This window comes from Nyctereutes procyonoides, unplaced genomic scaffold (assembly GCF_905146905.1).
Source record: "Nyctereutes procyonoides isolate TBG_1078 unplaced genomic scaffold, NYPRO_anot_genome, whole genome shotgun sequence".
In the NCBI taxonomy this organism is placed as follows: Eukaryota; Metazoa; Chordata; class Mammalia; order Carnivora; family Canidae; genus Nyctereutes; species Nyctereutes procyonoides.
This window is the reverse complement of record NW_026575134.1, coordinates 24,210,028-24,227,541: the sequence shown is the minus strand read 5'-3', so window position 1 is coordinate 24,227,541 and position 17,514 is coordinate 24,210,028. Positions and strand designations below refer to the sequence as shown.

The window sequence follows — 17,514 nt, the reverse complement described above, 5'->3', positions numbered from 1 at the left end:
ATCAGAGTGAAAATGATTGTGTTAAACTAAAAGCTTAAAAAAAGACATCTTGGGATGCCTGGGTGGCTCAGCAGTTGAGCATCTGGCTTTGGCTCAGGGCGTGACCCCGGGGTCCTGGGATCGAGTCCCACATAGGGCTCCCTGCATGGACCCTGCTTCTCCCTTTGCCCATGTGTCTTACTCTCTCTCTGTGTGTCTCTCATGAATAAATAAATAAATAAATCTTTTTAAAAAAAGACACCTCAAAAAAACAAGAGGAAAATAATCAATACACTGCTAAAAATTAATGAATTTTAAAATAGAAGAAACATAAAAAAGAAAACATAAGAATTACAACTTGTAAGAATCATTGAAACAAAAAAATGAAAAGTGACTGTCATTCTGACTCTAAGCAAATAAACTTGTAAGCCTAAATGAAAAAGATAACATTCTAGGCAAATAAAATTTACTCACATTTATTCTACTAGAGATAGAAAGGTTAAATTTCTATAGAAGAAAGAAGTTGTTAGAACTTTTCACCAAAACAAAACAACTTTTACCAAAACACCATAGATCAGATAATAATTGTATGACAGTATTCGTGAAAAAACACAAAAGAATTCATAAAAGTAAAGAAATAATAAAAGAATTCAGAAAATTAGCAGAATATAAAATTAATATTTAGAAAGCAGTTGTTTGCACATATAAACAATATCTGGTTAGAAGATTAAAAAACCTCATTTACAATATTAGAAATAAAGTAAAATACTTAGGAGTAATGTTATTAAGAAATGTACAAAACCTATATAAAAAAAGCTTAAAAACTATGGAAAGACACAGAAATAAACTTGAACAAATGCAGTGATGTTCCTTGTTAATTGGTTTGGAAGAGTCAAGATCATGAAGAGTCAAACCTTCCAATCTTGCATGGAAATTTTCTATATGAGGTTTTCACAGTTGAATTCTTACACACCTTCTGCCCAAGGTGTGTAAGAATTCTGAATCATTTATCCTTAGCAACTACAGATTTTGTGTTTTTCATGTTAATCATTCTGGCAGGTATGTAGGAATCATAGTGGTTTTAATTGGCATTTTCTTGATTACTGCAGAAGTTAGTGGCCCTTTGAATATCCACTCTTTTTACTTTTAAGATTTTATTTATTTATTTATTCATGAGAGACCAGAGAGAGAGGCAGAGACACAAGCAGAGGGAGAAGCAGGCTCCCTGTGGGGAGCCCAATGTGGGACTCGATCCCAGGACCCTGGGGTCACACCCTGAGCCGAAGGCAGACCCTCAATGGCTGAGCCAACCAGGTGCCCCTTGAGTAGCCTCTTTTATGAAAAGTCTGCCCAAATCTTTAGACCATTTGGACCCTTTTTCTTATTCATTTAAAGAAGTTCTTTACATATTATGGATACGAGACTCTGCGAAATATATAAATTGTGTATGTTTTCTCTGGCCCTATAGCCTGGCATTTTACTTTATTAGTGGTGTGCCTGATGTCCAGGAACTCTCCACCCAACAGTGTCCAGTTTGTAAGGTGTTCCGTGGTGACCAGCGGGCTTGTGTACTACTGTTCAAGCCATGTTTACTCCAAAGTACGACGAGGTTCTCATGTTGTCTTCTAAGAAATGTATTATCTTACCTTTCACTTTGAGACCTGAAACTAACCTGCAATTATTTTGTATACGGGTGAAGTAGGGTTCTTGATTCATTTCTATTTTAATTCTGAATCTTCAATTTTTGGAGAATCTGTTGGTTCATTTTTACACTCAAGCCATTAATGAATGTGTTCTATTTGAGAGAGTGTTGTAAAAAATGCTGTTATCTCAATATTTAATTATTACATTCTAATAATTCTTGATTGTTCATCTTTGTTTCACTAATTTGAAAGACCATCTTTGGTTATATATAGAATATATTTTAGAGATAACAACTTTGGGGTGTAAATATTTTTATTTCAGCAGTTCCTGGTTACTTCAGAACCCATCATGCATTGAGTCACTAGTATTCTATGTCCTTATGGGGTCATTAATGAAACGCCCAAAAGAATTCAAGGGGGAAAAAAAAGAGTCCACTCTCAGCTTTAAGACCTCCAAATATATTTCTTGAAACTCCTAGCACGATCTCAAAAAGCAAGGCTTTGCATTTACACACACACAAAAAAAAAAACCTCTGTTGGTTTTCAACTTTGTAAATCCTGAGTAGTAAAGTATATGCCATCACCAAGAGTTAAGAAAAAAAATTGATTAAAAAAAACACACACAGATTATCCTTACTCAGGGATTGTATGAAGTTTTGACAGTTATGAAAAGTTATCATTGAGCTGAAGCAGCAAAATAATTAGGTCTCTTAGCAAAACAATATGGGTCTCTTCCAGCTTGCTGGTGTTTGACAACGTGTAGGCATAACAGAATATTCTGTATATTTGGTTAAAATGGTAGTAAAGGGGATCAGTACCGTGCTTCTGGGCCTCCGGAGCTAGCAGCCTCACAGTTGCGTCCCATAATGCAATGGTGTGGAGTCCAGAAGTAGGACAAGAGACTAACATGTTTGGCCTCAGGAGGACCCAAGAGAGGAACCATTGCCCCCAAATCCCCACTTTTCACAGATGCCGGAGTATCAAGGGAGAACGCGGCGTGCATCTCGAAGGGGACTGATGATCTCAGAGGAGCCCAGTGTTTCGAACAAAGAACCTGAGAAGAATTTAGGATTAGGTGACGGGTATTCAACAGACATGGAAGAAAAAAGGCCGAATTCCAGGAGGGGGCTCCTGGGGGCTACAGGCCAAGGGGACAGGGAGAGGCCTTCACCGAATGCAGCCCTGCTAGGCGCGGGCCCCAGGCTTCTGGCCTCCAGACCTGCAAGAAAATACGTTTGTGCTGTTTTTTTTTGTTTTTGTTTTTGTTTTTTTTTTTTTTTTATGATAGTCACACAGAGAGAGAGAGAGAGAGGGAGGCAGAGACACAGGCAGAGGGAGAAGCAGGCTCCATGCACCGGGAGCCCGACATGGGACTCGATCCCGGGTCTCCAGGATCGCGCCCTGGGCCAAAGGCAGGCGCCAAACCGCGGCGCCACCCAGGGATCCCCCCGTTTGTGCTGTTTAAGCCACGCAGGCTGCGGCTCGGCTGGGGTCGCGCAGGCAAACTAGGCGCTTCTCGGCTGCTTGCTGGGTTTAGTTAGGTCCCTTCGGGATTTAAATACTAGAATTGAGAGAGAGTAAAGAATCGCAGAACTCTAGCATCAATGTCATTAAAATGTTAAAAGAAACTAGTGACTGACTTTACCTGGAAACCACGAAGTTTATTTTCTACTTTTAGGAAGAAACAAGGTTCGTGCTGCTTGTGGGGCCTTTTCTCTCTGGGCGCCACATCGGCCCTTTCCTATACTTTCCAAGCCGGGAATCCGAACGTGACGTGTTGGAGCAGCCAGACAGACGGCCTCGGCCAGACCCCCAGAGCGGACGTGCGGCGGCCGGGGGACGGGGCGGCGGCTGCTGGTGTCTGGGGGCTGCGGGTGTGGACCGGAGAGGGTGGAGGTGCCTGCGGCGCGGCTGGCGGGTCGGCGGCTTCGGCGGGGCGAGGCGGGGCGGGGCGCGGCTGGCGGGTCGGCGGGTCGGCGGCTTCGGCGGGGCGAGGCGAGGCGGGAGGCGGCGCGGCTGGCGGGTCGGCGGCTTCGGTGGGGCGAGGCGGGGCGGGGCGCGGCTGGCGGGTCGGCGGCTTCGGTGGGGCGAGGCGAGGCGAGGCGGGGCGCGGCTGGCGGGTCGGCGGCTTCGGTGGGGCGAGGCGAGGCGAGGCGGGGCGCGGCTGGCGGGTCGGCGGGTCGGCGGCTTCGGTGGGGCGAGGCGGGGCGGGGCGCGGCTGGCGGGTCGGCGGGTCGGCGGCTTTGGTGGGGCGAGGGCGGGGCGGGTCGGGTCGGCGGCTTCAGCGGGGCGGGGGCGAAGCGGGGCGGGTCGGCGGCTTCGGCGGGGCGAGGCGGGGCGGGGCGCGGCTGGCGGGTCGGCGGCTTCGGCAGGGCGAGGCGGGGGCGAGGCGGGGCGGGTCGGCGGCTTCGGCGGGGCGAGGCGGGGCGGGGCGGCGGCTGGCGGGTCGGCGGGTCGGCGGCTTCGGCGGGGCGAGGCGAGGCGGGAGGCGGCGCGGCTGGCGGGTCGGCGGCTTCGGTGGGGCGAGGCGGGGCGGGGCGCGGCTGGCGGGTCGGCGGCTTCGGCGGGGCGAGGCGGGGGGCGGGGCGCGGCACCTCAGCTCGGCCGCACCGCGTGTCACCCCGGCCGGCGGCCCCCAGCGCTCCGGGCGCGCCGCGGCGTCGGCCTCCAGGGCGCTCTGCCCCTCTTCGCGCCAGCCGCCCTCCTCCTCTCCTCCGCGGTGCTTTGCAGCGTCTCTTCCCTCCCTCCCCCACGCAGATGCTTTGCTTCGCCTCCTTGGGCTGACTGGGCCTTCTCGACCGGCTCCCGGCGAGGCGAGCTCGAGTGGGGTCGGGAGCACAGGCCGGGCCACCGGCGCGAGTGGGTGACACGGGGCAGGCTCACACGGCGGCACCGTGACAAGCCATAAAGAACAAAACAACAGCAAACACACTATGGGAGAAAGACCTTAGTGTTGAGTAAAGAAAATCACAGAAAGTTGCCGTTTTTATGGAGCTGATGCTATTTATACACAGCTGTCACAATAGCTTTTCACGTCGTGCCAGACATTCCTTAGAGCCATATACATACATGGGGAGAAAAGGACAAGAAAATAAGCATCGAATTTAGAGTATTGCTTACTTCTGTGTGGTAGGCAAAGGGAGTCATGAAGGAACACGGAGGTACTTTGAAGGTACTCGTGATACTCTAATTCTTAAGCGGGATGACATAGTCTTGAGTGTCGATTCTGTTTTCTTGTGTGGGCACGTGTGGGTGGGTACACGCTATTTTTTTGTTTTGGAAATGCTACATAACAAAAGTAATTTTTAGAAAGGAAGGCATTTCTTGTCCATTCAAGTTTGGAGCAAGAAAAAAAAATACCCGTTACATGTGTGAATTATAATATATATATATATGTTTATATATATAAATATAAATATATATATGTATATATGTGTTCTGGACTTTTAATTGCTTTGCTTGGTTATCCATTCACTAGCCAGTACCTTGCTGTTTTAATACCACAAATTTATAATGTTTTAATAGCTAATATTGACAGGTCATCATTTTTGACATTGGATATGCCATCCATAATATACTTATAATATTGGCTTTCATCATTATGGACAGCTTCTCTTTTATTCTTATTAGTGAAATGTTAATTTCTTGATACATTTTTTATTTTTTATTTTTATTTTTAAAAATTATTTATTTATTCATGATAGACACAGAGAGAGAGAGAGAGAGGGGCAGAGACACAGGCAGAGGGAGAAGCAGGCTCCCTGCAAGGAGCCCCATGCGGGACTCGATCCCGGAACCCCCGGATCACGCACTGGGCCAAAGGCGGGTGCTAAACCACTGAGTCACCCAGGGATCCCCTTAATACATTTTTTAAATGACCATGTTTTGGGATCCCTGGGTGGCGCAGCGGTTTGGCGCCTGCCTTTGGCCCAGGGCGCGATCCTGGAGACCCGGGATCGAATCCCACGTCGGGCTCCCGGTGCATGGAGCCTGCTTCTCCCTCTGCCTGTGTCTCTGCCTCTCTCTCTCTCTCTCTCTCTCTCTCTATCATAAATAAATAAAAATTTAAAAAAAAAAATAAAAAAATAAATGACCATGTTTTTGTCTTTTAAAATGGGCTCTATTCTTTGAAGTTTTAAGTATAATAAAATTAGAGATAATTTTTAAAATGTACGTATAGTCATAGACTTTTAATGTAGACATTATTGGCAAATACATGAATAAAATTGGGAAAGTAAAATTTTTTATACATAAAGAAAGATAATCTTACTGAGGTATGGAGTAGAAAGAGAATGCAATTTGTTAGTAGTATTATAGTGATTCACTTTTCTTCATTAAATTTAGAATAGAATAGAATAGAATAGAATTTAAAATCTTGAATTGTTTTATGATTGTTTTCAAATGGTAATGCAAATGAAAGTATGTCTGTGCTTCAAGGGTCAGAATGATCATGAATTTAAAGGAATCCATTTTAGCCTGTCACTTAGAAAAAGAACACTTCCATTTTTTAAATTAGGCAGTTTGGAAAGTCACATTTTTCTTTCTGTTAAGTAAGGATCAATGTGGTTTATTTCTTCAGCAAGGTGCTGAGGTAAGGAAATGGCTCACTGGCCCCCTTCATACACAAGCAGATCCAGGCAAATGAAAAATGTGTTATTTAAGTCACTTAAGGTTTCTCTGTATGTAAAATGATAATGTTAATCATGATTATTATTACAGTAGCATTAGACTAAGGATTTAACAACCTGGCCTGTTTTAAGCCTTTGATGCTCACTTAGTTACTATATTATTTAAATTACAGTTATGTGAAAGTCTTTCTCTTGCTCACCAGAAGTCACTTTCCCCTGAACTCATCACCACTTAATGGTTTCAGAAAAACATGGTGGACATTTTTTTTGTCATAAAATGAAATTAATTGTATCTGTAAATCATTGGATATAAGACATTTGTTATGCCTCATTTCTGAGTAAAGTAAGTGGAAAGAAGAGAAAGAAGGATGCACAGAATTAAAATCAGCATGCTCTTAACTGCTTCATATTTTACTTTTCTCAGTGAAAAAATAAGCATCATCCTACAGTGAAAGAAATATTAGAGGCACAAATACAGTAGGGCAGGAAATTATGAATTTTCTCCTATTTGTGGAAACTGATAGTTTGTCTGTCCAAAACAAACTTCACTATTTAGGAAAGAAATTCTATCAATGCATTTATTTGAAAGGTATTTTTATAAGATCTGAAAGAATCTGTGGGTTATTTTGGAAAATGTTCCCCCATTTTTAGGGATACTGATTTCCTTGTGGCTAAGTAGCTGCATATGACCTTGGACAAAGCAGAAGTCTTGGAATGCCTTCATGCCGTCTGCATGGACCTGTCCTCTCCAGTTACTGCACAAAGGAATAGTTTAATTCCACTTGGAATATAGGTATGTTTGAGTTTCAGGAAATAATAGAGTACTGTTGATTAGTTGTGAACTAGAACAAATAAGCCACAAGAGGGCATATTTTTCTTGGTTTCATCACTCTTGTATAAATAAGGCTTGCCTTGATTAGGTATCACAGGAGTCCCTCTCCTCCCCCATTTTCTTAGAAGAAATACATTATTTCTAAGGTATGCTCTGAGGGTGGAGTGGTGGTGGCTTGGGTGGCGGTGGCTTTGCTTTAAGAAAAGCAAACGCAAAGACGATTTTTTTTCTTATATGATATGTAAGAGAGGTGTTTATTTTTCCTTAAAATCCTTCCTTGGGGATTGTTTGTTGATCTAAGAACACTGTTAAAAAAGAAAAAAACAAAGAGTCAGTTATTTGACTATAAACTCCTCCATCCTGCACTGGCTATATGGACTCCTATATCAGGCTCAGAAAGGCTTTCTAACCTCCAGCAAATGTTCCTAGTCAAGGAGGTTTTCTTTTCTGAGGTCTCAGGACTTGGGCCAAAGGGGTTGGGTTGTGTTTTTATTTTTATTTTGAAGTGCATTCCTGCTGAATTTAATTATTCACCACACCCCAAACCAGCTAAGTAAATATAACCTTAAGATTCTGGCTTGGAAGGGTTTTGCAAAATAGCTGATTTTTTTCTTCTTCTTCTTCTTCATCTTCCTCTTCAAGTAAAGTCTCTACAGCAGGGTGCTGTATCGCACAGGGCATAGAGCAGGAGTTAGAAGGCGCTGGATGATTACTCCACCTTTTGGCCTTGGTTCTCCTGTGTATAACATGAGGGGTAGGTCTCTGAGACCTCTCCTAACTCTGAATGTTTATGATTATTTGTGATGTTAAAAGAGTTTAAAACTCAAAGACGTTAAGCAAAGTTCTGATAGTTTTACATTCTGATTAACTAACTGTAAACTATCTTCTGTCTTAAAGATGAAAAACAGAGATACATTTACTTCTGAGAGTTCTATATATGTGTAATTAATACTGAAATAAAGATGAAAAGTGTGTTCTTTTCCATCACTACGTATGATCTAATGATCTTAATATGTAACTACCTAATGATCCAGTGATGAGTGGATTGCCATGATCAAATGAAACAAACGGAAAAAAAATCTGAAGTTTATAAGGGGAAAACACCTGATAGGAGAGTAGGAGGTGGGTGAGCTACTTTGAACTCATGCCATCACTTGTTCCAATTAGACACAAACTAATATACATTCCAGTTTTCTCTAATGAGCATAACAACGTTTATCTGTCAGTACTGATATGTTAGTACGTGGGAAAACATAAAGTAGTATATATTTATCATAAGGCAGAGAGGTTTAATCTATGACCAAGGTATGACACGTTTTATAGATGTGATCACTAAATGCTTGAGTTTTATCTCCATTTTCCTTAACTCTGTACATAGAACTTCACAGGTTTTTTTATCGATCCTTTTTTTTCCTTAAAATTCTTTCTTTTTTTGTGAATACATGACAGTACAGAGAGAACTAAGACTGTAGATTTTTGTTGGAACAGAACAGCAAGCTACTACCTTCTGCTGAAAGTGCAGCCAAATCCTCTGAGATCCTGCTACATTTAAATCCTGGACCCAGTAATTATCTTTCTCCTGTCTTCTTGGCAAAGGTAGCTATATGTGGAGTTGGAGAAGCCTAGAATATACCTATTCTACTCTTAGCCATTCCTGCTGCCTTCCCTTATGGTTCCCAATATAGATTGATGATTCTTGAAACTGTACAATTAGAACTTTGTCCTGAAAGTGGCTTCATGAACTACTAACATAGAATCCTATGAGAAATAGTGTTATTTCACATAATCTAACACATATCTGCTACCGTACAGTAATAATGACTTACTCAGCTTCCATAAATGGAGATGGGTGAGATGTAGTATAGCACAGAGTAAGAGGCTGGGCCCTCAAAACAAATGTACTTATTCAAAAATGTGTCTAAGCACCTGGAAACTGGAAAGTAGTTCCTCTTTCCTGTCTGTTCCTTCCACCCTCAGAATGAAACAGGCAGAGAACAGCAATTCGGTGGTTCTAACTGATGATATACACATCTCGTTCAGTATAATTAAGGATCACTTGTTGAATCTTGAATAGTCACACTGGAGATATGCTAAACTGTATGATACACCTTACATTTTAACAAAACCTAATGTAAAGAAGATTTTTCCCACTAGGCGTTATTGCAAGGATTTAGATAGGTTATTATTAGTCCAACAGGACAGATTACAAACTGCTTTCCATGGCAGTGAGTCTCAGACTCTTAGAAAGTGTTGTAGAACCATTCTGATGCGATCCTGTATCTTAGTGAAAGTTCAGTAGTAGATGCAGTAACTGGTTATCATCAACGACCCACTGTTTTCAGTACCTAATTTAACCACCAAAATATTGGTTGAACACCTACCTACCATATGCAAGACACTTTGGAGAACTACCCTGATGATTACAAAGCCGTGGACACAGCTGAGGCCGTGCGTCACAACTTTGCACAGTTGATTGTGCTGCTGCGCCCTGTGCGCTCAGAGCAATGAAAAGAATCCAGTTTCCAGATGTTGTCTTCTCATGGCACATTCCCGATGCCCTAGTAAATGTAGCCTAAATTTTAAGTCACTGTATTCCAAACTAAGCCAGTTAACACAAATTCAGAGGCATTGTTTTAGGGGCTTGTGAAAGGAAGACAACACGCAAGCCCAGATGAGGACCCACGCATAACTAATTATGGCATAACATGAAAAGGGCTTATAATAGTAGTGAAGTCAAAGTGCTTTGGGAAAACAGGAAGGAATGATGAATTCTGTAGGGGCTTTGTGGAAAAGGTGGAAATAGTAGCAAAGGGAGATGCTGTTTGGCTTGAGTGTATTAAGACAGGATTTTGACAGGAGGAAAAAAGGGGAAATCCAGTTAACTGTAATTCTAGTTAAGTACAGTATTCTGGCCAATAAACTGACAAAATTATTAGACAATTAATAAGTAGAGAGTTTTTAAAAGTAAAAAACTACTTATCATGAGCCCACTATGTGCAAAGCCCTATAAGCTATGCTGTGGGAGACAAAAGAGGTATTTTGTCCTTACAATGAGGTTGCAATTTGGATCAAGGGGCAATGGCATAAACAAATAAAATGATATAAAACATACAAGAAAAGGCAATGAACACACCAAGGGCACGGTCAATTACAAAACGAGTGGTATAACACTAAATACGAAGCTTTCAAAAAAACTTGCTATAGGTCAGAATAGTCTGTAGGGACTTAAATTCTCCTGTATCTAAAGAGGAAAATTATGGGGTTGGTTGGTGGAAAGTGAAAACCAAGGTTACAGAAATGGGGCAGCATGAGACACAGGAAAGAACCTTGGTCAGAGTTAGGAAACTTGAATCCCTCCTGAGCCTGTCTCTGCCACTAACCATCTGCAACTTGCAATGACTCATTTAGCTTCTGTGGCCCTCGGATCCCCGCTGCAGATGCTGAATGAAGAGTCTCCTCCCGCCTTCCAATTCTTCCATTGTCGTTACTGACTGCTCCTACCCCCAAACTAAAACACCACTTGTCATTTGCCAAAGGCGCTCTGGGACCTTCCAAGCTGTGCTCTTAAATCAAGCTGACAAATGCAGAATCCGGTGGCTGCTTTTTTTCCTATGGCTCTACCCCCAAGTCAGCTTTCTGTATGGGACTAATAAGTGCAAGGTGTGCGACTCCAAGCCTAGGCTTCCAATCGCAGGCGGCTCTACCAGGCACCTAATGCGGCCCAAGCTTCAGGACTCATCACTTGCCCTTTCCATGACCCCGGGGGCAGCCTGACCCTAGATAAATTCGCACGGTTGTTTTCGTGGCATCTGTAGAAATTAAGCTATTTCTGCATTGTTTTCCTTAAAGAGGATCGCACCTCCAATTTGTGTAAGTTCCACGTTCCACGAAGGTGGACTCGTCCCTGGTCCCCGTGCACTTGGGTTTCCTCCTGCCGGACCCAGGTGTGCACGAGTCTGTGAGGGGAAGCGGGGAGAGATGGCCAATGTCAGGTAAAGCGGCAAGGAGACTTCCATCTGGGGGTGTTTTGTCGTTTTCCGTTTTCCCCGTACCTCCCCCCGCGTCCGCCAGCCCCCGGGGAGGCTGGTCCCCCCGCTGCCCCCGACGCCTGCTCCGGCAAGGCCCCGGCCCGGGTCTCGAGGCCCGACCTCCGCGCGGCGCTCGGCCGGCGGCTCCCGCGGGGCGTCCTCCCCGCGCTCGCGAAGGGCCCGAGCCCGAGCCCGAGCCCGGCGGCCGCACTCGGAGCGCGCGACGCCGCCGACGGACAACCTGCGCGGCCCGCGGCCGGAGCCCGCTGAGCGGCTGCGCGGGCGGGCCGGGGCCGGGGGCGGGGGCGGGGAGGAGGCGCGCGGCGGGGGCAGCCCCGGGTCCTGCGCGCCCGCGAGAGCGCCCGGCGCCCCAGCTGCTGCGGTCGCACCACGAACTTAAAAGCCGCCCTCCGGCCCGGAGCGTGCCTTTCCCCGCCGCGCTCGCCTCCGCGGAGCTCCGGCTGCCGCCTGGCTCCGCGCCCGGCCCGGCCCGCTCCGGGGCCGCAGCGCCCCCTGCCTCCCGCCCGGCCCGAGCAGCAGCAGCCCCGCGCCCCGCGCTCCGCGCCCGCAGCCCCGCGCCCCTGCCCGGCTTCGCGAGCGGACGGCCGGCCCCGGCGGGCGGAGAAGAGCCCGCGGCAGGTAAGGCTGCCTCTGGCCACCTGCCCCCGGAGGGCGGGCGCCGGGACCGCCGAGTCCAGCGGGGCGACTGGGGCTGGGGCAGCCGCGAGCCCCGCGGAGGAGGGCGGCCCGGGGCGGACGAGCCCAGCGCGCGGCGGGCGGGCAGGGGGGCAGGCGGGCAGGCGGGCGGGCGCCGACGCGGAGGGCGCGCCCCGGAGCGCGGACGGCCTGGGCACCCCGCGCTGGGGCCGGCAGCCCACCTGCCCACGTCCCCCATCCCCGCAGCCCGGCCCGCAGCCCGCCTGCCCACCTGCTCCCCTCCCCATCTCCCCACTCCCCATCTCCCCCCTCCTCCTCCCCTCCCCGCCGCCGCCGCCGCCGCCCGCGCCTCCTCCGCCGGAGCCTCCCGCGGCCACGACTCAGCAAAGTTTTCCTCTTGAGTCTCCCGGCAGCTTCCCCGGGCTCCTCGCTCCCCCGCGGCGGCAGGTTCACGGCCGGCCCGGCGGCGGGGACCCGGGGCGAGGACCCGCGGACTGCGGCCGGTGGGGGGGGGGGGGCTCGGCCCGCTGCGAGCGCGTCCTGCGGGCCCGGGGGTCGCGGGGGGGGGGTTGTCCGCGGGCCCCGACGGCGGCTCGTGCTGCGCGGGAGAGGCCGGGACTTGCCCCGCCGGGCACCGCCCCCCCACGGGCGGCCGGCCGCTCCCCGCCGGGCTGCACTGGCCCGGGGACTCGGCTTCCGCGGCTCCCGGCCGGCGCGCAGGGCCCTGAGCGGAGGACACGCGCGCTGCGGCCCCGAGCTGGAAGCCGGGGGTTCGGAGCGGCCCGACCCCGGCCGGCCACCCTCTCGCCTTCTACCCCCGAGTATGGCGCCCCCCCCACCGCGGTCGGAGGCCCGGGCCCCTGCAGCCCCGAGTGTCGCCGCGGCTCCCCCAGGGGGGTGGGGGCGGCGACGGGGGCGGGGGCGAGACCCCCTCCGGGGCCCGGGCGGCTGCCGTGTGGCCCAGGCGCGCGCTCAGGGCCGGGATCCGCGCGTGGAGGGGGGCGGGGCCGGAGCCGGTCCCCAACGCCTGACGCCCCGGCTCGCCCTGCCCCAGGCTGCACGTCGGGGCTGCGCGGGGCTGAGCCGGGGCTGCGCGGGGCGCAGGGGTGGGGGGGCTGCGCGGGGCTGAGCCGGGGCTGAGCCGGGGCTGCGCGGGGCGCGGGGGAGGGGAGCTGCGCGGGGCTGAGCCGGGGCTGAACCGGGGCTGCGCGGGGCTGAGCCGGGGCTGCGTGGGGGGGGGGCGGGGGGCTGCGCGGGGTCTGTGGGGTGCGCCCTGCCGGGTGGCGGGGAAGCTAGAGAAAGCCGCGGCCCGGCGAAGAGAAGGTCCGGGAAACGCGGGCAGGGGGTGGTGGAGAGAACAGGGCCCCGGGTAGCGGCGACAGCGACTGGGCACCGAGGCACTGCAGGCGTCTAACCTGCGGGCGGCCCATTTACGAGATGGAAGATCGGTGGCAGGGAAGGGGCGTGTGTGCAACGCTGTACTAGGTGCTTTGTGCACGGTCACCGTTAGGATTCAAGTAGTACTCCGCAACATGTCATTATTCTCCTTATTGTTTTAGATGAATAACTCAGAGACGCAGAGAGTTAGGAGTGGGTGGTGTCCCACTTTGGCATTTGCAGTCCTGACAAATCATCATGCTGAAAAATGGAACGGCCGGTGGGGCACCTGGGTGGCAAAGAGGTTGAGCATCTGCCTTTGGCTCAGGTTATGATTCCAGGTTTCTCGGATCGAGTCCCGCATGGGGCCCTCTGCCTGTGTCTCTGCCTCTCTGTGTCTCTAATGAATAAATAAATAAAATCTGTAATAAATTGAATTGATGGTTAGGGAAATAGGTAAAGCAGTTATTCTCATTGTAGAAATAATAATGAGGGACGCCTGGGAGGCTCAGCAGTTGACTGTCTGACTTCAGCTCAGGGTGTGACCCCCCGGGTCAAGGGATCGAGTCCCACATCGGGTTCCCTGCGAGGAGCCTGCTTCTCCCTCTGCCTGTGTCTCTGCCTATCTGTCACTCAAGAATAAATAAAATCTTTAAAAAACAAAAAAGAATAGTGAGATATAAAGGTGTTAATTGATATGCCTAAATATAAACTGGTAAGGGGCAGAGCAGAGGCTGGAACTGTCTTACCTCACTGTGGTTCCCTGTTCAGGGACTTCAGGAGGATTTTTGTGAGCCCACTTACAGGGAGGACCTTTCTGAGATCACTTTGATATTGCATCTGTACATTATAATTTTACCAGAGAAGAGCATCCAAGACTTTAAAATGGAATCCATGATTGAGGATTGGTACCGGCCACATCAAGTCTCTAGGCCCAGAATCATATACATGTGATATTAATAGTCTATATTTACACACGTCATACTGTATTTTATAGGGATTATTACTGGCTTTAATAATGTCTGTTAAGGAAAAATTAAAAAAAATATTTTGTCAAATAGTAACCCAATGGCTGTATTGAAAAAATTTCCTGAGGTTGGTGGAGTTCTCCTTAGCCTATCTATTGCCTTCGTGACCTGAAAACTTCATGTTTTGACACCACTGGTTCACATTTGTCAAAGTCTATTGCCCATCCATTTAGAAGAAGTAATGATGTGATTCCTTTTACCTTCCCACTGACTTTCTGAGAGGAGGAGATCAAGGAAAAGTATATGGCAGTACAAGATGTTTTGGAATTATCAGGAAACCATAATCAATGCCGGCAGAAACTAAGGGTAAAAGGTAGAGAAATAATTATGTGGATTTTATTTTGCCTTCTTACAGAATTGCCTTTAGAGGTAAATCTTAATGAGTTTGCTTTATATTTTTGCATGGAAAAATGCACAACGATAAATTGAATTTTTAATCTCTGCGTCTGTGTAGGACTGGTAAGGGTGGGAGTGGGAATTATTTTCTGTGGGTAGGAAAGTCAGAGGAAGCACATGTACCATTTCCAATGACAGGCTAACAGATCAACCATAGGTTTGGACTTGAGTCATGGAGCTAAATTACTCTCACATCATTTAGTTTCTAAAAGTAGGAAATACACTGTTTGGGGTTGGGGTTAAACTAAGGCAGGAAGTTTCAGGGTACCTCATTTTTATTCTTCACACTGTGTTCTCGTTCCATTACCTGGGCATTTGTTAACCATAAAGAGGTTTATCACAGACCCTGAAAATGTTTCTGAAGACGTCTTCTGGAATTGGCAAGGATCTCTGTGGACTAGTGGTGTTTGTATACTGTTTGTACAGAGTTACTGGATTAAGTCATCCCCATTTTTATTAAGTATTTGGAATATGAACTTTCAGTCTCAAGAGAAAAACATTTCAGTTGGTGCTGGTTTAATAAATATTTATTTGTCTTCAGATTGCTCGTTACAGCTTTGTTATTTTGAGAAAAACCAATGTGAACTTTACTGTTCTGTCTGGGAAGTATAATGGTGTATTGACATGTTCTTTGGGAAGCATTCTTGCCCATTAACAAATGATTTATTTAATGAATAAGAGTAACCATGGCTCTATTTTGAAAGTTTACTCTTTCCATAAATACCTGGAACTATACAGATTACTCCAGTAAAATAGTATTTCAACACTCAGTAACATCTTCCTTGAAAGAAAAAAGAAATATCCACATTTGTGAAATAAATAGTAATAGCAATAATAATGATTGACCATGGGCAAAGCTTGTTAATCACATTTCTTCCTCCCACAAAATGGGCTAAAAAATACTCCACTAATCCAGGAAACCTTGACCAAGATCCTTTTATTTTTATATCATTTTTATAATGGTTTCTATTTACATAGGTCATACTGTACCTTATAGGAATTATTGGTGGCTTTAATAATGTCTGCAAAGGAAAAATTAAAAAAAAAAGAATTGTGTTTTGTCAAATAGTAACCCCATGACTGTATTGAGAAACTTTCCTCAGGTTGGTGGAGTTCTCCTTAGGCTATCTATTGCCTTCGTGACCTGAAAACTTACTTCATGTTTTGACATCATGCCTTTCAAGCTAATACTTTGAGTTTCCAATAATTTGTTTTCTTCTTTGCTTTTGTTGTTTATGATCCTTGACTAGATCATAAGAACCTTGAAGGAAGGAATTGGTTTTTAACTTTTTATACCTTCAGGTTAGTACAATGCTAAACATATTCTAGATGCTTAACATATACCAAAGTCTAATTCATTAACTAAACAATACAGTGACTATGAGTCACCTTATTGCCTATAAAAGGTCAGATTGAAGATCATTGGTATTATACCTTACTTTTTCTGAGATTTTTAGAAAGGACAGTTTTCTCTTATAGTTGAGTTTTACCCTTTCATAGAAAAAGTGGTGAGATGTTGAGTGTTTTGTAATGCATAACATCCAGCACTGGTGTAATGATCATATGGAATAGCTACATAAGAATATTTAGTAAAGTGTTGAATGCTACAAAAAGTTAGTTTCATTTTCAAATTTCTTGTGTTTTTTAGAAGGATCCAGTTAAAGCATGAGAATCTCCATTCTCCTTAACTTTAAGTATCTAAATAATACTAAGAAAGGAGGATATAGCTAAGGTAAAATTCACTACAAACAGGAACCGCACTGATAAACAGCTGCAATGCCTTTGAAATGATTTTGAAATTTAATGAGATATACCTAAATGATTAGACTATTTTAAATTATTAAAAACAGAATAATAGCTACTTGAAGGTGGAATATGTAATGAAGTATACAATTCATATAAGTATGAATATAAGTATACTATTCATATAAGAATTTTAATGACCTTTAACCTATCTTCATTAGTATTTTTATTTCCATGTTAATAATATTTAAATGATTTCTAATAGTTGTAGACCAGGGCATCTTTAACAAATTGATTAATCTGGTGAATTTAGACACTTTGCTCATTCTTTTTTTTTTTAAGATTTTATTTATTTATTCATGATAGACACACAGAGAGAAAGAGAGAGAGGCAGAGACACAGGCAGAGGGAGAAGCAGGCTCCATGCAGGGAGCCCAACGTGGGACTCGATCCCGGGTCTCCAGGATCAGGCCCTGGGCTGAAGGCGGTGCTAAACCGCTGAGCCACCCGGGAATCCCCACTTTGCTCATTCTTTTTGCAAAGTTCAAAAAGCTACAAGTATTACCCTTCTATAGAAATGTATAAAATTGGGGATCCCTGGGTGGTGCAGCGGTTTAGCGCCTGCCTTTGGCCCAGGGCGCGATCCTGGAGACCCGGGATCGAATCCCACGTCGGGCTCCCAGTGCATGGAGCCTGCTTCTCCCTCCCCCTGTGTCTCTGCCTCTCTCTCTCTCTGTGTGACTATCATAAATAAATAAAAATTAAAAAAAAAGATAAAAAAAAGAAATGTATAAAATAAACCGAGACTTAAGTGACCAAGTGTTCCTAGAAGAGTCTGCATCTATCTGAATTTATCATCTTTTTAGAGATGTGGTGTCTTTCTCAGAAATTAGGAATAATTTACCTTATGTTCCGTTTTTCTTCTGTGAGTCACTTAACATAACTTCAACATTTTTAAATATTTTTTTTTAATTTTTATTTATTTATGATAGTCACAGAGAGAGAGAGAGAGAGAGAGGCAGAGACACAGGCAGAGGGAGAAGCAGGCTCCATGCACCGGAAGCCCGACGTGGGATTCGATCCCGGGTCTCCAGGATCGTGCCCTGGGCCAAAGGCAGGCGCCAAACCGCTGCGCCACCCAGGGATCCCTATAACTTCAACATTTTATATTTTTAAAACTGATGGTTAATAGTGTTTTCTATT

At 46.5% G+C, this 17,514-nt stretch overlaps 2 protein-coding genes across 3 annotated transcripts in view; one reads left to right on the top strand and one right to left on the bottom strand.

The window, feature by feature from the left end:
• Positions 1-3,903: 3,903 nt before the first annotated feature.
• On the bottom strand, positions 3,904-12,054 carry LOC129494156 (basic proline-rich protein-like). The gene is made up of 3 exons (XM_055300916.1): positions 11,676-12,054; positions 10,942-11,487; positions 3,904-4,553 (listed from the first exon to the last, which is right to left on the bottom strand). The coding sequence occupies exons 1-3, from the start codon at positions 12,052-12,054 to the stop codon at positions 3,904-3,906; spliced, it is 1,575 nt and encodes a 524-aa protein (XP_055156891.1).
• Positions 11,535-17,514, top strand: part of SEMA3D (semaphorin 3D) — a 205,491-nt gene continuing 199,511 nt past the window's right edge. For both annotated transcript variants that reach the window (XM_055300973.1, XM_055300974.1), the window contains exon 1: positions 11,535-11,749. The gene's annotated coding sequence lies outside the window, so the exon portion shown is untranslated. The remainder of the gene's footprint in view (positions 11,750-17,514) is intronic.